Source organism: Leuciscus leuciscus, assembly GCF_965113295.1.
Source record: "Leuciscus leuciscus genome assembly, chromosome: 24".
Taxonomy (NCBI): Eukaryota; Metazoa; Chordata; class Actinopteri; order Cypriniformes; family Leuciscidae; genus Leuciscus; species Leuciscus leuciscus.
In genome coordinates, this window is record NC_138723.1 from 16,063,953 (window position 1) to 16,088,610 (window position 24,658).

General features: G+C 38.5%; 1 protein-coding gene and 1 long non-coding RNA gene across 4 annotated transcripts in view; one reads left to right on the forward strand and one right to left on the reverse strand.

The window, feature by feature from the left end:
* cadm2a (cell adhesion molecule 2a) overlaps nt 1–7,061 on the reverse strand; it is a 500,950-nt gene extending 493,889 nt beyond the window's left edge. Inside the window, exon 1 of one of the 3 annotated variants that reach the window (XM_082157511.1) lies at nt 6,581–7,061. In XM_082157511.1, coding sequence (XP_082013637.1) covers nt 6,581–6,641 — 61 coding nt within the window. In that variant the 5' untranslated portion in view covers nt 6,642–7,061. The remainder of the gene's footprint in view (nt 1–6,580) is intronic. The other 2 variants (XM_082157509.1, XM_082157510.1) reach the window with 2 other exon arrangements.
* LOC309489045 overlaps nt 3,786–24,658 on the forward strand; it is a 35,342-nt gene continuing 14,469 nt past the window's right edge. The window contains exons 1-2 of the long non-coding RNA XR_014202325.1: nt 3,786–5,611; nt 15,764–15,829. This is a non-coding gene — a long non-coding RNA (uncharacterized lncRNA). The remainder of the gene's footprint in view (nt 5,612–15,763; nt 15,830–24,658) is intronic.

Sequence of the window (24,658 nt, forward strand, 5' to 3'; positions counted from 1 at the left end):
AACTATTGGCATATCGGCTATAGCATGAAAAAGGCAGATATAACAAACCGATGTTTAAACTAATATTCCTGCTGTGCTGCTGTCTGCGTTTTAATGTTAATCAAACAACAAAAGACCAAAAAAATTATTATAATAATAATCACTCTCACTACTCTTGACTAAATAACTTTTGTAACTTTCATAAGAATTGATATGTATAGGGCCCTATGATTCCAGTCATAAAAAACGGACTTTACTATATAACACGGAATGTCAAGGAATTTGTCAAAGTTTTGATGAATAAATACAAAGTAGATCAGTACACTTGAATAAAATTGTGATATAGACTTAGTGTCTGTGAATATTAAGCCGCAAAAAGACTATTTAAATTTGAATCCTGCATGTTCTGCTCGTCTCTGTATGAATGAATGGCGCAGCCGGCTTCATTTACCTCACACAAACTGAAGCACACGTGACGCTCGCAGTGCTTCATCTCCAGAGTCACTTCGAGAGAATATTACCGATTTAGAAAATCTATTGTCATATCATAAACACACAGAAACTCGAAAGTCTTCACGGCAACATGTCAAAATAAAAGTTCAAGCTCAATGTAATAATAATATATGCATTTAATTTATACAGTGAAGAATATGCAGTGTTATTTTACATTTGTTAACGTTATTTATGTACCTGAAAACTGTTAAACCTACCTAAAAGCACGGTTTATTTCATGTTTTTTTGTTCTGTTGTATTCATGTTGGCCTGCTGAATGTTAAATGGATCCAATCCATGTTCATAAGAAATTATTTGATGATGCAGCAATAAACTATAACTTAATGCAAAGTTTTAAAAAAAACTTTGCTGATTTAAAACATGATCAAAACACTAGGCTATCTATTTTAATGACAAAAGTTCAAACAAGAGAGAATCGGAATCGGCCAATAATTGTTTGTTAAAATCGGTATCGGCATCGGCCCAAAAAAATCCTATCGGTGCATCCCTATTTACAACTTATTACATGGCCAATAACTAACTTACAATAACAGATTTGTGCAAAATTACAAACTTTTTTTACAGTGCATTTTTCAAAATATCTTCTTTTGTGCTCCACAGAAGAAGAAAAAAACGTATACTGTATACATGTTTGAAATAACATGAAAGTGAGTAAATAATGAAAGAATTTCAGCATCATATATTGTTACTTGTTTGACTATATACCTCAAGTCATTTCTTAATCTTGAGCAAATTCCTTTGCGTCTCTTTGCATAAGCTTCAATGAGATTACCAAACATACTGTGAGCTTAAGCAAATCATTTAAAATATCCAACACATATTAATCGGATACAAAAACCCTGAGAAAAGCCCTTATAAAGCCTGTCAGTCATTTACCAATAAAAATCCATCTCAAAGGTCAATCAAGTAGTATAGATGACATGTATATGAGAAAATGATGAATAAAGTTATGCATTATTTTGTAGAAGATATTTCCTCCGAGAATGTTGCAATGATTCAGCATGAGTTTGTGTTATGAAAGCCATTCAAAAATCACTGCAAAAGGCCATCTTCTTTCCAGCACCTTTTGGGAGAAAGGGAAGTGTTTTGCCAAGCCTAGCTGTACCACAGAACGGTTGACAGTTCCACCCACTTTTTGTTTTAACTTTTTCAAACACCTGGAAGAACAAAAGAGGGCCTTTGATCACGGGAAATCCCTCACGATTACAGCAGGGCTTCAGTGGCTTAGCTCCATTCTGAGTCTGGGGGAAACGCTCCAAGGCCTAGATCCTTGTGTGCAAACTGAGAGCAAGATAGAGAGAGAGAAAGAGGGAGATGAGACAGCGGGATGGAGGAGGAGAAAGACAGAAACATGAAATGGAAAGATGGAGAAAGTGAGAGAGAGAGCGCAAATATCTTGGGTGCTCTGTTTAGGAAGCTTCCAGCAACCCAACAAGAGGACAAATACAAAGAAGAGGAGGATATTCACCTCTAATCCTGTTCTCCATCCTGGCTCAATCAGCCAGCCAAACAAACACCCACATACGCAACACAGTGAGAAAGAGGGACACGCTCAGCCTCTTTGCACTCTAAAGAAATGAGAGAAAGAGACTTGAACTGCAATGATACCACACGCACATGACAGAATGGGCCATAGGAAGAGCTCCATATTGCAGCCCAAAGAAAGAGGCTTGAGCAATCCGTGTTGATCCCCTGCTAAATTAATGCCAAACAAATACTTATTCTAGTCAGCAGAAATGGCAGCTTATGCCCGACTCCATTTCTCACCTGTCTGAGCACATTTGCCTGTGCTGCCGCTCACCTGCACAGATGCTTTTCACGCTCCACGACTGACAAAGACAACACGCCGGGAAAGAAAAAAAGGCCATTAACCTCCAGTTTCAACACAAATACGACTGCATATACACACATACGCGCCAGCCCTGTCTTAAAGGAGTGCTTTCCCACGCTACTTCCATAAAAGGGCTAGGTCCGGGAAGGCCAATGCCCAGCTTGGAGTCACTCTGTTGGGATAAGCTGGCTGAGAGGCAGGGGGCCAGAGACTTGCCTCAATGCACAATAGCCCACTCAATGAGGTATGAAAGAAGCATTTTGTGTCATAAATAATGTTTTTCGCCCTAAAAATCGTTCTTTTTTGTTTTCCCTAGCCGGCTGGGTTGGCTTTCGGAATTTGTGTATGCTTTGCATGAGAAGTTTCAAGCAGGGTTTCAGAGCACAGGATTGTCGAAGCCGAGAAAGACAGAAAGAGGATGAAAGATATTGTGTACACAAGCAGTCCATGAAGAGGGAATGTACCCGCAAAAGAGAAACAAGTATAAAGGCGTGCATCCTCTATGAAGCAGGACCACATAGTCCTCCCACTCAGTTCTGGTGTCTCTGAGGAGGGAGCCAAGCTTTGCTATTACTCACAGCAGACGTCCACACAACAGCACTTCACAGGGACTATAGTACTCCACACACAGGGAGGAGTTGCACTGTTTGCCACATGCTTTGCATAACTGCCATGCTCCCCCAAACCCCCAGCTGCTGGCAACATGCAGGGATCCCTATGAACGGATGTGCCAGGGATGTGCCCGCACTTGTGCTTCAAACATTTAACCTCAGCGAGGAAGGCTGGCATGGCTTTAAGAGTAATCGATGACCACCACATAAAAGGCAGCTGGGATTGCATGCCCACTGCAGATGGCCACTGAGAGTTGTGGAAAAGGAAGTCAAGAAATGGGTAGCTGACATATAATACTTTGTTTGGGTTTCATGTATAACATTTTGTGTAAGAGAAAGTGTATTTTAGGTGCCTGAAAGGAGCTAAAAGTTTTGTTTGTTTTTTTTACCATTTTTAATCAGCCACTTTTTGCCTTTCAAATAGCCATGCAGTGCGATACAGGTGCGACATTTAGTTTCTCAATACGACTTAATAGGGATAGAAGTATAGTGGTAAAAGTGGGTTAAAAATACATTTAGATTAATTTTAGGCAGGGTTCTCACACCTTTGACCAATAAACTTCCATGATTTCCATAATTTCCAGTTTTTACAAATAAATTGCATAAAAAGGTACAATTTCATAGAGATTCATAGCCAATGAAATTGTTTTATGCATACCATAACTATAAATTACAAAAAACTTACATGGTCTTTTAGGATTTTCTTATTTTCCCCGACTTTCAATCAAAGTCACTAAATCTTAAATGATATAAATTTCTATATTTAATTGTATTGAAAGTACTCTTTGAGTGTAATCTCAAACAAAATTTAAGATAAAAAAATCAATGAATATCTTTAAAAAATAGAGCGATTACACTTAAAAAGAGTACTTTCAATACAATTAAATATAGAAATTTATATCATTTAAGATTTAGTGACTCTTCCAAGCCTGGAAATGACAATGATCTGATATTTCCAGGCTTTCAATTAGAGTGGGAACCCAGTATAGTATGTCATCCTACAGGAAACATTGCATCAAATCAATGCACATCAAATGATTCGCATCATTTATCTAACTCAACATTTCACATATATGATTAACGCTTAAATTTTCAAACAAATTCAGCAAGTCAAACTGGTTTGTGGGTAAATCAGAAAATGATATGTTGTGACTGTGAGACAATCAATCAATGTACCACTGAAATCAAAATGATCAGACCTATTGATCACCAATTGCTGAACAGACAGGGCTACCAGAACCCTCTGACCTTCATCGTTCAAAAATCAGCATGGTTACCGCACTTTATTAAGCCTATTAACACGCTCACACATGGTAAGCAGATGCAGCCAGAATCTTAGAGGTGTGTTAAAGAACAGAAAGAGGCACTTGCAGCCAGTAGGGCTGTTGACTGGGTGAGAGACACAGGCTCTGTGATTTACGGGCAGAGAGGGAGAAGGCTGGGGGAAATCAATACATTGCTTCAGTCTCACGCTTGCTGCCGACTCATTAGAAGTGAAGCCTTGAGGAATGTGCTTAATTATCTCTGATTATTAATGGCCCACCTCTCAGACTGATTATCAACACACAGCATAGGGTATTTTGTCAAAAGACAGGGCAGAGGAGGGAAGCCACACACATGCATACAGAAGGGCGAATGCAAATACTGTCTTTCTCCTCTATCTCTCTTGCATTCATCCTACGCATTCATAAACTGCCAGATCTTTAAGCCCGACTGTTTGAGATGTAAACACCTCTGGTTGGAAGAGTCATGTTTCACTGATATCCAGACCAAGCCATTTTGGCTTGGAGTATCTGAAATACACAGACATCACATTTTTGGTGACAAGTCTTGACATTACGAGCATGTAACTGATCTAACACAGAGGAAAGATCTCTAGTAGTCAAGTAGGAGTCTTCGTTTATTAACGATTTAATTAATTTATTTTATTTTATTACATTTTGCAGAGCAGTCAACTGCGCTATTGTTCTACAAACAAAAAGACTATTTACTGAAACAATAAAAGATTTTTGTAAACTATAATACAGCAAATATTACAATAGCTATCAGTTGGGGGTGAATTCAGGGTGATTGGGACACTTTTACCATTGAAATGAATTGGAAAAAGTGTCCCAATCATCCTGAATTCACCATTTGCCTAAAGCCTTATTTAAATTTATGAGCTAAGTATTCTCCACTTCGTGACGTCGAAACCATAGCTCACCACTTTGTAAAAAGGGGTGTATGTTCGAGTCACAATGAGCAAATGTTGACGTGAACACAAACGGTTGTTACCTTCAGCAACTTTAAGACAATATATGAGGTTAGTCTTAAAAAAAAATTGATTAAATTATGTTCATAGAAACCGGGCGGTGGCTGCTGCTCACTAGATATTGGCGGGACGGCGTAACCTTACTCTCAAGGGACACAAAACAAATACTTGATACAAATACATTTGAGCAGTCACACACTGAATGTCCTGTTGAGACATAAGCTAACCTCTAAACCCTCAATTAAAGCATATATTGCCTTCCAGTGCGCCTAAAAGCAATAGACACGTTCAGTTGACGACGTTTTCATCAAGTATTCCTGTCACACGGTCACCCCGCGCGAATACGTCGCTCGACCTTGCCCTGCTGATCATGTTTTCAGTGTCGCGCGTGAATGATGAGTACCAGCCGAAACTACTAGACTTGAGGTAGGCTAAACAACACAGAAATGCTGACATATGTGATCTTATATGGCGTAATGTCCATTTTACAGTTTGAAAATATGGGTGAATAATGCATTACACTAACAGATGTAAACTGACAGGTGTACTTGCTCCGCAAATCTTTCTCTGAGAGGAAAAAAGCTGATGCTACTACGACCCCAAGATGCGGATTGCCGCAAATACCATACATCCATTTTTGTCTAAAAAAACACACCTTAGAAACCTGATTAGGGGTGCTAAAAAGCACTTAATCCATTAGCTTCACGCTCCGTACGAAATATAGGGCTTTTCTAACCAGAACAAAACATTATAATAAACGACCACGTTTCAGGAGTAAAAGTGAAAGCTTTATTAGCCTACCTCAACACATCCCTGCAAGAATAAAACAAGTATACCTCAAAATGCACCACAAACTATAGCCTGTAATACAAAATATAAAAATGCACAACATGATTTAATGTTATAACATGCCACTTAGAGACGCATCGCATTTCCAAGCAATATGCCTAAATACGCATGTAAGCGCACACATATGGTTTTAAAATACAATAAAAGCCATGCGTATATTTAAAGTTTCCGATCAGGTGATGCAAAGGATGTATCAATGAAATCGTATTCCCTCTATATGGTGGTGAGTTTGTCTATAACACATTTTGACTGGTAATCCATAAAAGCGGGGCTCTAGCTCAGCAGTGTGTGCAGGCTTATCCGTGATAAGATTCTGTATCAGTGTTGGCCAAACGTGCACCGTTCAGTTCCTTCAGAGCAATGATGACTAACGGGAAACTGTTCCCGTACTCACTCGGGGCCCTTTGGAAATATTATGGAAATGCAAATCATCATCATCATTCCAGGGCATAATGCCCTTCCTACATGGTGCGTAATGATGATGATCACCCCCCCCAAATTGCAATGTACTGCATAGGCTGCTTAAAGTTTGAAGCGCGCTCTTACCTTTAAGGACGATCCCGCAGATGCTGTACAGGGTAAACAGCATATGCTGCTTCACCATCATATTGCCTTCCTTCTATAACAGCTGCCCGGTTGCCGTCAACACACTTTCTTCGCTCTTTCGCTTCTCCGCGCGCTGATGGTGCTTATCCAGGTGCAGGCTGCTGCAATCAATACTACAGGCTCCTTCGATAACTTCTCCTCGGTTGAAGTCCAACTGCGCTTTCCGCACGCCGTTCACTTGACGCTCGGACTGAGCTCGAGAAGTGCGAAGCGCTCCAACACAGTAGAAAAGTACAGCTCGCGCATCTCTCGCCTCCTGGGAGCGCGAGCACAGAGTCCCGCCTCCGCAGATTGACAGATGAGGACGGGGAGCCAATAGCGCGCGCCTCGAATTATTCTCCGCTCAAACTGGTTCTTGACTCCACAGTCCTTGTGGTTAAATGAACGGGGAAAGTAATGCGATCGTGCAATGGCACGGATTGTCTTCTTTCTCGTTTTAACGTAATATTGCGCAATGAAACGATCCTGAGATGGGTGAACTAATGATGATTTAGGCACGTTTTCATGTGGATGTTTTATTACACATACACACACATACTGTACAGCAGTCCTGAATGGACAGCTACTGTGGGATGATAGGATCTACTAGTTCAGCGCACCTCTCACCGGGATCAAATACTTGACTGTGCTCACAGTTTTACTACTGATAGTAACCACTAGGCGGATAATATTGCATTCTGTGTATTATCACCCCAGCAAATATGATTGCCTACCGGTTTCAATGAAAAAATAATGATATGTTTGATATGAAGTCAGCTTAGTTATTGTCATATTTTTAATAAGTCCTTGTATTATAAATGCAGCTACAAAATTACTAAGAAGGCTATGCTAACCATTGCTGCATGTTATCACATTAGGGGCAAGTTGCCAATGGATCCTGCCATTGGGCCATCAATATTTAAACAGTACAATATCTATCATACACAAATATTTATTATTATTATGCCAAAAATGGTGTTAATAAATATATGTAAAATATTTAAAACATGTGAAAACTTGCCCCAACCTGAAACTGAACTGTCCTGAGAGCACAGTTCAAGTTTTCAGTTACAATCACAGGTAGTATCATAATTTTGAACTAGATGTTTGAATGGGTAAAAATGACTGCAGAGAAAACATTTGTGTGATTGGAAATTGGACTTTTGGCTCTAAACCTTACTAAGATATGGCCCACGTGACAACTATCCCCAATCTCCACCACACACACACACACACACACACACAGTATTTGTAGGTCTTGTCGAGACATGCTCCCTTGAGTGGAAATTAAATGTCAGATCTTAATATTTTATATCACACAGTGGCAGCAGTTTTATCTCATCCATTGAGCTGAGGAGAACTTAAAAGAGGCAAATGATGATTTAACCAACCATTCATATGAAAGAGAGATTGTTAAAACGAAGTGGGATTTCTTTTTTAAAAGTTTTCAATGTTTCTGGTGCGATAACTCAGAAAAGTCACCTTTTGCTTCAGAAAATCCAATTTCATTTCATTTTAAATATACGATTCCTCTTCCTGCAGGCAAAGATAAGTTTGATTTCTAAAAAGTTACACACTCCGCAATTCACCATAAAATGTCTATCAAGTCTCTTCTCGTTTTTACTACTTAGCTGACACATGTTCCAAAGGTCAATCTGTACAGCTCACAAGTTAATTCTGCTCTCTGACCCTCATCTTAAAATAAAATCCAAAGTAATACATGTCCTTTTAGTGTAAACTCAATCAGAAGTCATAATTGTGCTATGATTGTGTTATCTGTGCTAACACAATTAGCAAAGTACTTTTAATATGATTCTTACATCAATCTATAGGCCTAGATATCATTTATAATACTTTAAACTAGAAACTTAATCTCATTTTAAAGTATAATAACGTCTCATTATGCCTGTGGTTATGTGAAGCTCACCATTCTTTTCACAATATTTATGTTTAAATCACCCATTAGAAGATAAAGTCACAGTCCAATCTAACCACACTCAATCTCTCTCACTCACTTTCTTTTTTTCTGTCTTTTTATTACACTTCCGCCAGATAGATAAAGATCCCATGGCCTTACTTGATAGCGTTGTAAGAAGATCTCCTCCCAACATGGTTTCCTCCCTCCAGAACAGTAAACACAGATGTCACAGTGAGTAAGAGTGGTTCATCTCATAACGGTCAGCAGGATTGTTTCAATGGCACATCTCCTGCACAATACAATCAAGAACCATGGTCTGTCACGAACTAGCTAACATTAAATCAAAAACACAATCCAGAATCAAATGGCAGGCAGTCAAAGAACCAAAACACAAAGAGCTGGTTCAGTGAAAGACACCGAAAATCATAAGGGTTTCATTAGGAGATGTGGCAAAACAAAGGATTGGATTCAGTAAATAAGATTATGCATTATTTACAATGTGCCTACGGCCGAATCACGGCCATGCTGATATATAGAGCCATTTCACACGGCTATGAGTGTGATATTGTGTTTGCAATTCGACGGCACAAGTGTGCGAATAGGCTAAATAGGAAATAACAACAGAGTGTTCTTTAAAACTCCTCTTTTGTGCCGAACTAATTCCTTCTGATACGGATTCAAATCTCAAGTTGACAGTTTAACAGTTGAGCCCAAGCCTCTGCTACTAATTCTAAAACGTCACTTTAGAACTAGCAACGAAAGAATTCTGAGTTACTTCATTGAAGCTTATTGTATTATGTAGAATAGAGTATTATGAGACAGAGAGAGAGAGAGATCGACTGAGCATTATCTGCATCTAGCTGATATTCTTCAGGTCAATCTTATATTCATAATCACAAAATCAGTTTGAATGTCTGCTGAGGAAAGTAATATCTTTGTCTTTGTCCTTTTAACAGTTAAGGGGATTTCCCATGACAGCTATACAATGCATTTGTTTACAACCTTGCTTCAGTCCCTTAGCCTGGATGCCAGCCGGTCTGGACTTGATTCGTTGAGGAGCTATTATGCCCGAACAAATACTGTTCGGACCAATCGAATTGTCAGGGCGGGCTTTTTACGATGATGGACAGATGATCAACAGTAACGTAATCATCCACATCACCAAAGAGCGCTTGGGTTGAATTCGTTTACAACAAAGATGACTGCCGCTGGAGAATTGAGATTTCACACTTACAAATAAGTCAGATAGAATAAATGCATATTTGGCGATTGGCGTACTGTCCGAGGAGTGGGCTCCGGGCTCGGTATTCGGCCCGAACCCAAAGTACTCCCCCCGTATTCCAGGCTGTGGAAGAACAAGCCGAGAGTGAGTGGAGGGATGCTGAAAACTGTCAAGGAATGTTAGGTGAGTTGACAGAGAGAATAAATATATGCTTCCTCTCATGCTGATAGGGTAGACATGGTAATAGTTTGATGACAAGTTGATTATTTGAACGTGCTTCTCTTGAACTTTGTTTATGAAACATCATGTGTTGATTCCGCCATCGCGTCTGTTATAGAAGATATCGACAGCGCATTCATTTTAAAAGAGGAACAGAGAACCGCGATCAAGGCATTTGTCGATCGGAAACATGAATGAAAAACATACGTCACTTACTCCGTTGCTCTGATTGGTTGTAGGTCTATCCAATTGAGTGCAGAGGCATTTTCTTTCCTGGTTCAGTGGAAACACGCCCCATAATCACAACCCAGTGGAGCAGTGTCAGGCCCTGTCCCAAATGGAACCCTAAGCACTCGCGGCCTGTCGTTGAGTGCGGACAGGCAGGAACTCACCCATTGATCGCTAGACGGCTCGGCAGATCTGGCTGGGCATACTCCCATCGCAGCGCGACGATCTTTTGTGGTGTAACTCCCTAGATGAGCTTTTTCGGTGAATCATCAGATCCTTCTGTCCACCCTCTCATCGCTGGGCATCACAGGAACTTCACTCCACTGGTTTGAGTCCTATCTCACAGGTAGGTCCTTCAAGGTCGCATGGAGAGGCGAGGTATCCAGAGCACATCAGCTGACCACAGGGGTTCCCCAGGGTTCAGTTCTTGGTCCCCTCCTCTTCTCCATCTACACCACATCACTGGGACACATCATACAGGCACACGGTTTTTCCTACCACTGCTATGCTGATGACACACAGCTCTTCCTCTCCTTTCAACCAGATGATCCCACAGTAGCTGCACGGGTCTCAAGCTGTCTGGCGGACATCTCCACATGGATGAAGGAACACCACCTGCAGCTCAACCTGGCAAAGACTGAGCTTCTCGTCCTCCCTGCCAATCCGTCTCTACAGCACGACTTCACCATCCAGCTAGAGTCATCATTAATCACCCCATCAAGATCGGTCAGAAATCTTGGAGTAACGTTTGATGACCAGCTGACCTTCACAGATCACATTTCAAAGACAGCTCGATCATGCAGGTTTGCACTGCACAACATCAGGAAGATCAGGCCTTTCCTAACTGAGCATGCAACACAACTTATCGTCCAGGCCCTGGTCATCTCTAGGCTTGACTACTGCAATGCCCTTCTGGCTGGACTCCCAGCATGTGCGACCAAACCCCTACAGATGATCCAGAATGCTGCAGCTCGTCTTGTCTTCAACGAGCCCAAGAGGGCCCACGTCACTCCTCTGTTCATCTCTCTGCACTGGCTACCTCTAGCTGCTCGCATCAAGTTCAAGGCACTGACGCTTGCTTACAGAACTATCACAGGCTCAGCTCCCTCCTACTTTCACTCACTCCTACGAGTCTACATCCCTACCAGACACCTACGATCGGTCAACGAGCGACGTCTCGTGGTTCCATCACAGAAAGCCACAAAATCACTTTCCAGAACATTCTCATTTACAGTTCCATGCTGGTGGAACGCTCTCCCCACCCTCATCCGGAATGCAGAATCCCTGACAACATTCAAAAAACAGCTGAAAACCAATCTCTTCCGTGAGCACTTAACCTTATAGAAAAAAAAAAAAAAAAAAAAAAAAAAAAAAAAAAAAAAATCCTTTCCCTTTGAAACATCACTTATCAGGCTTAGGCTACTCTGAATAATACCTGAACTTCGTATTTTGAGCACTTCCTGCGTTGTTGTTGCTTTTGCCTCTTTATGATGACTCGCTGAACTTAGTCCTAATTTGTAAGTCGCTTTGGATAAGGGCGTCTGCTAAATGACTAAATGTAAATGTAATGTTATAGAAGATATCGACAGCGCATTCATTTTAAAAGAGGAACAGAGAACCGCGATCAAGGCATTTGTCGATCGGAAACATGAATGAAAAACATACGTCACTTACTCCGTTGCTCTGATTGGTTGTAGGTCTATCCAATTGAGTGCAGAGGCATTTTCTTTCCTGGTTCAGTGGAAACACGCCCCATAATCACAACCCAGTGGAGCAGTGTCAGGCCCTGTCCCAAATGGAACCCTAAGCACTCGCGGCCTTCCTCTGAGTCCGCACTTTCGTGACGTAATGCCGCTTTGACTGTCGGGAAGAAGTCTGCTGTGGAGCCCGCATCAGTGCGGGCTCGGCAAAAGTGTGCATTAAGGGGCACAAATTGACCACATGGGGGCGCTCGCGAGCACCCTTCTGAGATCTAAAAATGACAAATGGGACACACTGCGGTCTCACGGACTTAACGGACACGCGCACGCGGCAGCCATTGTAAGTCCACAAGACCGAAAGTGCACATGAAGTGTGCCATTTGGGACAGGGCCTCAGACTCACATTCTGACTAGAATCTGAGAATAACGACGTCAGGCTGTCAGTCCCTTTCAATATAAAAGTCTTTGCTACTGACTCGCACATAAAGACTTTTCTGCCATCTAATGGTCTAATAATGTAACTTTAACTGATGTCAAAATCACAATCACTAAGGGACCATTTCTCAATATCAAATACGGCATGTTATTTATATAAAATAACATTTTATTTTTGCACAATAGGAAATAAACGCAATTAAATAGTTCAGTCAAAATGACAAAAGCAGCGTTCTTATTGTACAGGATTTCAGTTAAATAAAAATATAAAGTTATGAAACTTAGCCTATTTTGCCCCTATCCATATCGATTTGCTCTGGATCAAGTAATAGTTTAATAAGACCAAAGATTACCCATTTGATATAGCCAAAATGAACTATACCTCATGTGTAAACACTATCTACATATGTAAGAGCCAGCTGTGAATTCCCGAAGGATTGGCTGAGATAAAGCGGTTCTCGGCGGGTACATGAGTGCTGAACGGCTGCTAACTGCCTGGAGCTCATATCTCCAAAAATGTTCAAATAGGTGCTATGTTTATTTATAAAGTCTTTTGTTTGAGGTCTAAATAACTACATTCTAGCCTCTACATTCTGTATCACAACAACAACAGTAGTATTTGTAAAAAAAAAAAATATGGCACTCATGACACTTGCTGCAAGATATGCTATGTGTTAGAAAATCAGAATTGCGAGATATAAACTGAAGTCCGATTCTGAGGAAAAAGTTACTTTTTTCTTGCAAATCTGACTTTATAACTTTATAACTCACAATCGATGTAAAATTGATGTAAACTCAGTTGGGAGAAAAAAAATCAGAATTGTGAGTTATAAAGTCAGATTTGCAAGAAAAAAGTACCTTTTTTTCCTCCGAATCGGACTTTTCAGTTTATGTCTCGCAATTCTAAATTTTCTAACACGCAATTGTGACTTTATAACTCACGATCGATGTAAAATTGATGTAAACTCACAGTTGTGAGAAAAAAAAATCATAACTGTGAGATAAAAAAAAAATCGTAATTACCTTTTTTATTTTTATCAATTGAATTGAATAATCCTTTCATATGCTTCACATTATGAATTAAGAATTTTAAATAAGCAAAAAATTATAGAGCTATAAAAATAGAGCTTAATAAAACATTTTGCATTGGCTAGATCATAAACGGGACATATCATGAACATCTGATTTGTTCCGTGTTTAAGTGCTATAATCGGGTCCTCGGTTGTTTCTACCGACCCAGAAAACGTGAAAAGTGACAACCCAGTATCTTTGTTTAAGTAAGTCTTTCTCTGCAAGCATGTAAAAAAATAAGCCGATCAGATTTCGCTCCCCTTCTGTAGGAATAATATTACCCTCCCTTAATCTGAACATTTCCACCCACGACAGCGCCGCCATTTGGTTTTCAAGCGACAACAGTGTAACCAGTTCTAACGCAATGACAAAAGTTCTAGCAAACATGCAAATTGTTCTGTCGTTCCCTGCACAGACGAGCACAGAACACTATTTGACCAGAAAATGTCACAGCTGTCTTATAAAGACCTCAGGGAACGGTTTCAACTTGTGTAAAAGTTAAACATGATTTGCGAGTCGTGCAAGTCGATGAGATGATGAAACATGTACAACTACATAAATGTATCCACTAACCATTCAGAAAGGTCCAGCTGCAGTCTAAAAGTTGCAACTTCTTCCAGAGTCTCTCAGTAAGGCTGTACTCCGCTGTTATTTCTGAAATTTGACTGAATTTTTTGCATGTTTTTTTATTGCTGGAGTATCCGAAGCTCGTGTAAAGGATCGGCCGTCTTCTGAATGGATGATGAGGGGAGCAGCAGCTCATTTGTATTTAAAGGGACACACAAAAACTGCGCGTTTTTTCTCACACCCAAAAAAGGGCAACTTTGACAAGCTATAATAAATTATCTGGGGTGTATTTTAAGCTGAAATTTCACAGACACATTCTGGGGACACCATGGATTTAAATTACATTTTGTGAAAAGGGGCTTAATATGTCACCTTTAATGGAACAAGGGAATGTTTATTTAGTTTATGTGATTCATTTTCATAAATGTAAACATTTAAAAAATATATATGAATACCAATCACATAAACTGAAAAGGGCAATTCACTTGTTCCATCAATATTCATACAAATTGTTTTATTAAGCTTTAGTTGTTGTTGTTTTTTTCACTCATGTAAACTTAATTCATAATGTGAAGATGTAAGGATTATTCAATTCAATTAGATGGAATTTTACTATACAATTGAAACACTGAGAACTACCAAAATGTATATCATTATTAAAAAGTTTATTTTACATGCAAATCATAATGAGTGCAAGAGAACCACCATAAATTGGAAACAGTCATGCACATGTGAATTAGCCTGCATGGCAATAAAGGCATTTGCATGAAAACCAAAAATGGAAATGTGCAAAAGAATAGGTGTGTCAATCAGGTTTTGCTTGAACACTTTAATATGGTTTCCTGTTAAAAGAACAATATTTAAAACTAGGATAATTTAGTAAACCATACAAGACATGGTCATGTCAACACACTCACAGTAATAATATGAAATTGCCATGCTTTTGAGGATATATGCTGACATAACATATCACAATTTGGGGGATTAATCAATATAAGTAGAGATGTGTATAACATGTAGGCTCTATCTGCAGCTCAAATACACCTCTGTAAAAGAGAGAGGAAGAGAGAGAGCAAGCATGAGGGTGTTTGAATATGAATGCCTCAGTAAAAATGCCTTATTAGCATGCTATTTTTAATTATCCTCAAAGTAGGGACGTGAGGAAACAGGCTACCTCACTAAAGCCATGTTTTGGGACTTGTAAAACCCCCAATCAGCAGAGGAGGGTAAGGTAAGAACTAGATGCTAAGAAAATTAGGATGTAATTTATATAAATAATGGCCCAGTAGTTTAACATATCTCAGAGGACCACGTTTACTTACGTCTGTAAATTCAACACTATAATTTGCTAAGACAATGTCCTGAGCTGTCTTACTTCTCATCAAGGAAAGGATACAATCTAAGTGAAGACAAATAAGCTCATTGGTCAACTTTTACAGTGTTTCCCAACCTCTCCATCCTACCCATCAGTATAAGGGTCAAGTACAGTACCTCTTCATCAACATCAAACTTAAAATATGTTCAGTACTGCATTTCCTTGTACTGAAAGTGTTACTGTATTCACTACAAGAAAAAGTATATGCAACAAAATCATTCCAAGTTAACTGGAATAACTGGAAAAATAACTATAACTGTCCCACTAAAACCAAACAGGTAACTATAAGCACTTCAACAGATGCAACATTAGTATTCCAAAATAGGTTAACCTGTATGGAAGTCAACTAATTTCAATCACATAACAAATAGAGTACTGTATATCTCACCTGTATTTACTTGTTTTCAAGCTGCTGATGTTTACTGGACAAGTGCTGGACAGCCATTGCAGTGGACTGGGGGACTGGGTTTTCCAGGTAAGGCAACATATACAAATTATAATTGAAAATAGAGACAGAATCAGGAATAATCAGACTAATATTTGTTGTTTGGAGTCTGGAGATCAAAGGATACACTTTAAATATCCCGTTCATGCAGTGGTTGTTTGTGGTTCAGTGGTGTGATGATGAACTCTGAATTCAGGCATGTCCCCTGATGATTTTGACTTTGAAAAAAAACATTGGCCTTAATCATTAAACACTCTGGGCTGCACGAACACATACGTCACTCATCATCAGCAATCAGCACTCTTAGTTTCAAATCAGTTTCCTTCAAATAGCTATATAAATACAAATGATGAAGTAATCACGCCCATTTAATCCTTTTCTCTGTCATTCCTGCAGTGTTTTTAAGCCATGCCAAAAGCCTTGAGGCAATTCTTCAATGCAATTTGGCAGAAAAGTGCTGGACATAGATGCTGGAGCTCGGTGTGAAATGATTGGTCTCACTAAAAAAATAACTTGCTGATGAACAAGGGGAGGAAATGAAAGATGCTCAAATGGTGTTTGGCAGGATGAGTAAAGGGTATAATGGGGGGAACGGGCTGATCTGGGCAGCTCTCAGATGCATAAGTGGCCACTCAGTGGCACAAGCACATGGTGAGGAACACATCTCTATTCACCAGCTGAACCCCCCCCCCCCCCCCCCCCCCCCCCCCCCCCAGAGTTCCTCCTAACATGACTACTTAGTTTTGCTAAACAGTTATGTAATGATATAATATAATAATTTAATTTTACAATTTTAACACTCTCTAAAGTGAAATAAAATGCATAAATATAGTCAGTGAATATTAGTTCTCATTATGAAATTTTAACTGTCAGTTCCACACTTTGGGCCAAAAACTTTCAAAGAATCCTAATTATAAAATTGCAATTGCTCCTATACACTTTTAAAAATAAAAGTACCAAAAGAGGGTTTTCCACTATAGACAACCTTTAGTGCAATGGCAAGGTTCTGTGGATTTTAAAGATTCTTCAAAGAACCATCAATGCCAATAAAGAACAGAAAATATTTTTTAAGAATGTATGAATATATAGCATACTCATCTGCTATTTCAAAGGTGAATTATGTCATTTTTTTGTGCCAGTAATGTCACCACACTGTGCAAAAAACCAAAACATTGTCCAGCCCACAGATTCACACCATTGGATGCGCAATCAATTGTCAATTGATCAATTGCTTTGTTGCACACTTTTTAGGATATTAACCTAAAAACACCTTCTCTGCACATCAAATTTGGGTAATGTTTAGGGCTGTCAAGAGATTTTTTTTTATCTAATTAATTACACAATGTGGCAATTAATTAATCGAATTAATCGCATATGCATCACACATCAAATTTGACTGAGAACTAACCCCCAAGGGATCATTTAAAGTCATTATTGTGTTAAATGATAGGAGCATCCATTAGACATTACAAAAATAGCTTTAAAAATGTTTTGTCGTTGTTGTTCAACATAGAATTCATTACACATAAACTTTTCGGTTTCAACGGCCATGATGGTGACTAAATGATGGCAGAATTCAAAGGGGATACCTTTAAACTATTTTTTTAGTTATTATTATTATGGAAATATGATTTTTTTTATTATTTTTTTTTTATGAAATGATACTTTAAACAAGAAACTAAAACTGCCAGTAGGTGCTGGTGCATGTCTTCATGAGTAAGTCATTGACGCACAACCTTTGCAGGTAATATATTTTGTTGGAATTTTTTTTTTTTGGAAAAACAGACACAATATAACACAATATTGACTGAAATGTTGTATAAAATCAATATCACATTTTCACTCATGCTATTCGGGACAAACACAGCGAATCGAATGAATCGAAAGCTCTAGTTTTAACATTAAAGCACACACTTTTAAATACATATTGTTGCTGTTCATTGTGACTGAAAAAATCATCCTTTAGATTTGCCTCCTCCTCAAACAAAAAGATGCATCCAAAATGAAAGTGATCAATCTGTTCCTCTATTCTATCATTTAAATTCCAGAACTGATGCAGGAACAGTACGCCTCAGTGATAATATGACCCATTTGTGGAGAGGGAAGCCGGCCGTCTTCCATATTTAACGAGCCAGCAGTGTTTCCCAGCACAAAAGCGCCGTGCCAACCAGATGGAACCAAACTATGACTGAACCCTCCCAAAGTTTTCGCTTACCAAATGGCAAAGCTAATGAATTCTCCTGACACTGTCAGGCTGTTCCATACCATCCTCAATATGCAAACCACGGCAATGTGGCATGAATTAGCCAAACAGATTTCTCATTTAAACTATGGGCTGATGAAAAATTCTGAGTCTGCCGGTTGTTAAACGCAGTGTATAAACTCAAGTAAATAGAAAAATATGACCGCTTTCCACTTGCTATCAGCTACAGATTCATGTGGCACACAGTACAATGTGAAAAATAAAGTCTGATGTGGTCTATAACACATTGCAATGAGCTGCGTGCTCTACGGGGACGTGTGGATATAAAAGCGTGACGGCCCACAGCTGGGGCTCAGGAGAAAGACCACAGCAATGGGCACTATCCGTTCATTTTCGGTACATATACCGAGGATGTTACACTCGGTTTAACATTCGTGGCAAGTTTCATCTAGCTTTGCCACCATGGCCTTCTCTCACTTCTATTTTATCTGCCACTGAAATGCCAGACTGTCCACCATATCGTCCCATAAATGAGCTTTCTGTACCCCATGACACGGCAGTTCTAGTCTGCTGCTTCTGTCCACCTGAACAGCAGAAGTTGGACAATGAGCAAAATTGGTGTTCTTTCCGTGGCTCTGCTTCATCTGCCCTCAGCGATGTGTTGGACCTTAAACAACCCTGTAATCCTGAATGTCGCTCTGGACTAAGTGTGTCCACCTTCCTAGTGTCACTACTGGGCTATACAGACAAGTCCAGATGTTCTATTTTTAACATATTGGGATGTGTTTGCTAACTATCAATTTTCAGCACTTTGAGTTTTTTTTCAATTTTTTCCTATTTTCTGTGGAACACAAAGTCCAAACCCCACTGACTTTCACTGAATGGAAACGGTTATTTTAAATTATCTTCTTTTGTATACACTCTCAGACATTTTTTGGGGAAAATGTTTACCTTCGGAGGTACAACAGCTTGTCACTAGGGTAGTGCCCTCAAAGGAACAGTTTCCTTACTTACCTCTAGTATCTTAATCATGTTACTATTTTATTAGGTATTAAAATGCACCTTTTACAGGGGCAGATACAAAGTTGTCCCTTTAAGGGTACTGTCCAAGTTACAAGCTGTTGTACCCTAACACTAAAAATGTTGCATATATTTTCAGCATATCACAGATAAAAGAAAGACATTCACTTTTAGAACAGTAACAGGCATTCATATTCAGACCATAGAGTTCGCCAAAATCTAGGCGATTTCTAACGTAATTATTAAGATTGTGTTGACTTGCAGGAATAGAACATCTGTGAAACTTCAATTAAACTGACCACCTCAGGGACAACTAATACTATCAATAGTGTTGGTGTGCATTGTAAATACCAATATTCTCATTAAAAAAGGACGAGCTCAGCATAATGCCTCAATACTTCTTTGACTCATTGTACTTCAAGACATGATGTATGGAAATGAGATGTGAAGTTTATGCCACTCATGCTTGATGGAGTCTCCAGGAGCTAGTTAAAGCTGAGGCATGCATGAACGCTGTGTGAAGTACACACATCTGAAACGCTCAGGAGGACCTTGGTGAATCCAGAGTACTTTTCAATATAGTTAGTTAATATTTCAGGGCACTACTTTCCTGATACCTGTTTATGAGGCTCACAATGCCTGAATTTTTAATGCTTGTAACTCACATCATCTCTGCAAGCCTTCTTCATTTTTTATCATTGATATGCATGTCTATATTTGTAATGCTTGGAAATTTTAGCCTATAATGGCACATTCCATCTAAATAGACAATATCTTGCTGAAATAACTTTTGTCTTCGAAAGTAATGGACATATATTCCTATAATTTGTTTTTGTTTTCATATTTTTTAATCAAGTTTAAGCTATGGTGATTGCAACGGACTAGTCTAGACTTCTGATTGTCCTTGAAGTCTTCAATGTTAAAAATCACATTACACAGCTTATATGTAGACTATAAGCAAACTACTTGTTGGTTGATTAGTTGCCTGTAATACTAACACTTATGATATATATATATAAGGGACTGGGACTATTCACAACACCTGCATATTGTAGCCCTGTTGTTGGTTTGATTGCTTCTATTGTTCTCCTAATTTGCAAGTCTGCTAAATGATTAAATGTAACTGTAAATGTGATTTCACCAAAAAATGTGAACTTGAGTTTCAACCCAACACAGCAACAGTGGGTAAGCCAATGGCATGAGTATGGGGGCGGGGCTCTCTGTTTGGTCGACCAATGGCAAATGGGTGATTGAATGAGAAACCTGTTTGCAAACAGTCATTTGTTTTTACAACTCACCTCAACAATACAATATGAAGACTTTCTGTGGCTACAATCTCCACCCCATTGGTATTAGCTATAGCATACTATATTTTCTCTTCATTCTTGCTAATTTGACTCCTAGTCAGTGCCCATTTCATTCACGTTCTCTCACTCTCTTTTTGTCTCTCCTTTTCCAACTATTTTTACTTCATCATTTATTCTGTCTGCCCCCTGTTCTTCCTTTTATTCTATCCCTTGCTCTTTTTATTTTGAACACTGCATGGCAATCAATTCTCAAGTCACAGGAGGGCTGTTCATTCCCCTTTGCCCAGTGAGGAGATCCATCGGTCTGTCAGTTAAAAGAGCAGAATAAATGTTCTCTCCAGCTTTCAATCCCTTTGCTAACATAGCCTAAAGAAATAATTGCAGGTCTCACTGGGATACCTTTGCATTTAATACCTGAGTTTAAGTGAATTAAAGTACAGATGGAACGTCTCATTCATGGTTTAAAATGAACCTGTTTGTAATGCCTTTCTTAAGTTAATAAGAGATAAAACTAGCTTCGCAGACTTGCAAACAAATCTTTCAGACCACCTTTGTGAACTAAATCAAATGATTCATTTGAATCATTTTTCGCTGAACTATTCCTTAAAGAGTCTACAGCTGTGATTCTCAACAGGGGGCCTCAGTAAACTTCCAGATGACTTAAAATGATTTAGAAAAAAGTCCTGCATTTTTTTTTATAATGAATGTAAATTAAGGTAAATTCATAAAATAAAAATAAAAAAAATTCCAAGAAATCACAAACAAACAGAAAAGTGATGTAATTTCATTGGTAGAATTTTTTTTAAACCTGAAGAACATTCAGTTATTGAAACTGAAAATAAAAAAGCAGATTTGACATTACAGCAGAATAAATATATAAATATATTTTTTTATTCTGATATTATAAAATTTTGTTGTCTGTTTTCCTATACTCCAATGCCTTTGGTTCAGAAATCAAAAATATTGGCCAAAAATGAAAGAGAAAATTATAGCATCCGTGCCAAATCCACACAGCGCTGCACAGATTACTTTTACCTGAAAACGTAATAAACAGGAACACAGCATGTGTAAGCCTCATTAAACTGATAACAGCAGAGACTGAGCATGGCCATCCAAATTAATCCCATGTTACCTCACATCATAACCCATCTGTTAGAGTCAGAATCATAATGCTGTCTCCTCTCTGCTGGACCTGTACACATAATCGCCATTAGTGGAAGCTGAAGATCTAAATGTTTAATAGTACATTAGAGTCCCCATCGACCCTGCGGATGTGCTGAGAAAGACACTTTCCCTTCAGGCAGGCTTCAGGGGTGAAAGCACAGGCTGTCTGGAGCGAACCTGTGGAGAATTTGTATTAAAATGTCGATACTGAGGTGACCGATGCTTGCCTTGAAACCTTCTCAGGTCCAGCTGAAGTGGAAAAATGGGAAAAAGTCTTCTCTTGTAATGCAATATTAAGGCAGCTCTGAACCCTCTGTGAACCGATACATATAAAGGTTTCTTTTTTTAATGGATGCTGAACATTGGATTAAATTCTATGCTTACTCAAGAGTAATGCTGTCTATGGAGCTTTGATGTAAGAATTAATTAAATATTCATAAATGTAATCATTACAAAAAGCAACCATGCGTTTCTCTATGTAAACATACATTTTTGCTTTTAAGAAGAAAAATGCCAGAATATTTTATTTATTAATAAAGAAGAAAATTAATTACATTTATACAAAATAATAGTCATGAATATTTAACACCCATCCTTTAAAGGAATAATTCACCCAAAAATACACAGTTAGTCAGACTCATGTCTTTTAAACCCTGGAACACGTTTAGCAGAGCCGCAATTTTAATGAAAGTGAATGGTGACTATGGCTGTTAAGCACAATTTTCAGTGAATAACAACTGCGGTTTGTTCCTCACACAAAGCTTTTGTATGGCTTCACTGACTTTTAATATGCACATAATCATATGGTTTACTTTTATGATGCGTTATGGTGGGTTTTTTTTTTTTTTGCTTGATAGCCCTTAGTCCCACATCCACTTCCATTGTGTTAAAAAGAACAGCTTGGATGTTTTGCTTAATTTCTTCATTTGCATTCCACTGAAGAAAGAAAGTAATTCAAGTTTGAAATGACATGAGTATCATGACAATTTAGATTTTTAGTAAAATGTCCAACAATTTACAATTTTGTTAATTATCTGGTTCCTATTGAAGTCTCTTTCAGGAATTTCAAATAGTATGTCCTGTATGTCATCACAAGGTATAGTTCCTTGTATCATTGCAGTGAAACATTGACACGTTGCTGTTACTACAGCTCTGCAGCACCACAGTATACTTAAAAAAAAAAAAAAAAAAAAACTTTACACAGGCTCCATTATATATACACAAGACTGAAACAAGACTCCTAAAATGGCCACTTCTGACATCTCAGCCAGGATCCTGACCTTTAAGACTGGAGCATAAATGGGTTTTTCAAAGAATAAATTCTGCAGAGCACTGAGCTAAAGGGTTTCTCATAAAGGTTTTGGATCTGTAAAGTGTGATAACCTAGACTGGTGAATGATCTGAGGAGTATATGTGGATTAATGTCTTTAATTAAAGAGCTAATAATCTTTGTCGAAGACATTTGACTTACCTCTCAATAGGGCGGATGTTCTCATTTAATATTATGGTCAGAAAGCACATACTGTCCAATCTGTGTTTTAGGTCCCACCAGCAATTTAGATTCCTAGAATAGCCTGCAAGCCAATGTAATTCCGTTTATGCAGCAGTGGTAGCATATACATTGATTTAATATAAATATATTATTTAATAGGACTGCATCAATCTGACTACAGGTTGAAAAATGAATGTACCTTTTTGGAGTTGATTGTAGAATGCACGTAACAATCTATAAGGATCTAGTCAAGTCAAGTCAAGTCAAGTTTATTTGTATAGCGCTTTTCACAATAGGCCTACAGATTGTATCAAAGCAGCTTCACAGTATTAAATTAAAATAATACAATAAAGTTTTTTCCAAGAGGAATTTATTGATTGATAAAATTAAATTAAATATCCCCAAAATATCCCCAACTGAGCAAGCCAAAGGCAACAGTGGCAAGGAACCGAAAAACTCCATCAAGTGACCTAATGGTGTCCTAAAACTCCATCAGGTGACCTAATGGAGAAAAAAAACCTTGGGAGAACCCAGGCTCAGTCGGGGGCCAGTTCTCCTCTGGCATTTATGAGCTAGAGGCCGGATTGTAGTTTGAACTGTAGGATTATAAGAATGCCTGGCTGAAGAGATGCGACTTTAATCTAGTTTTAAACTGGGAGAGCGAGTCTGAGCAACGAACAGTATCAGGAAGACTATTCCAGAGTTTTGGAGCCAAATGTGAAAATGCTCTCCCTCCTTTGGTGGTTCTGGATATCCTAGGTATGACCAAAAGCCTTGAATTTAGTGATCTTAAAGAGCGCGATGGATTATAGGGTGATAGAAGATCCGTTAAATAGACTGGAGCTAAGCCGTTTAGGGCTTTGTAAGTCAGTAGCAATATCTTATAATTAATACGGAGCTTTATAGGTAACCAATGCAGTGATGATAAAATCGGTGTTATATGATCATATTTTCTTGATCTCGTAAGAAATCTAGCACAGAGTTTTTTTAACCAGGGTCCAAGGGGCAGCAAGGGTCTGCGGGAAATTTGAGAAAAATGGAGAACAAAAAATTATAATACTAATAAAATGTAAACAAATGTAGCATTTATATACAACAAAATTCCACTTTATATTAAATATAAAAATATTGAGGGGAAAAAACATCTAAATAAAGTTTAAATGTACAGTATTTGACATGGTTAGGGTTCAAAGATCAAAATCTGAAAAAGTAAATATTTCTCAGATAATATTTTAATCAGATAATGAGACACGGGTGGAAGTTATCAAACAACAATGAGTCCAGACAATGGCTGCGTCTGAAAACTGATAAATGCTGCCTTTGGAGGACGCATTCCAAGGTCGGAAGGCATCAAAGCACGTCCGAATGCAATGTTAGTTTCACTATCTCACTATATTCAAGTCTCCTGAGATTCCTTCATAATCAATTTTTGAAGGCAGCATATCCTTCGTTGCCTTTGATATCCCACAATCCTGTGCTTTCCATTCTGTGACAGTTTGAGCTAGAAAAATAAATATGGCGTCTGAAAGTTGCGGCTGGTCATCAGTTTGTGTGTAAATGTAAATTTTTGATGAAAGTTTTTCAGTTATGATGTAATTTCTAGCGAGAAATTGCTATTGTAGTCATTAAATATTCACTTAGTTTTCACCAAAGCTCACTCTATTTTGCAGTAG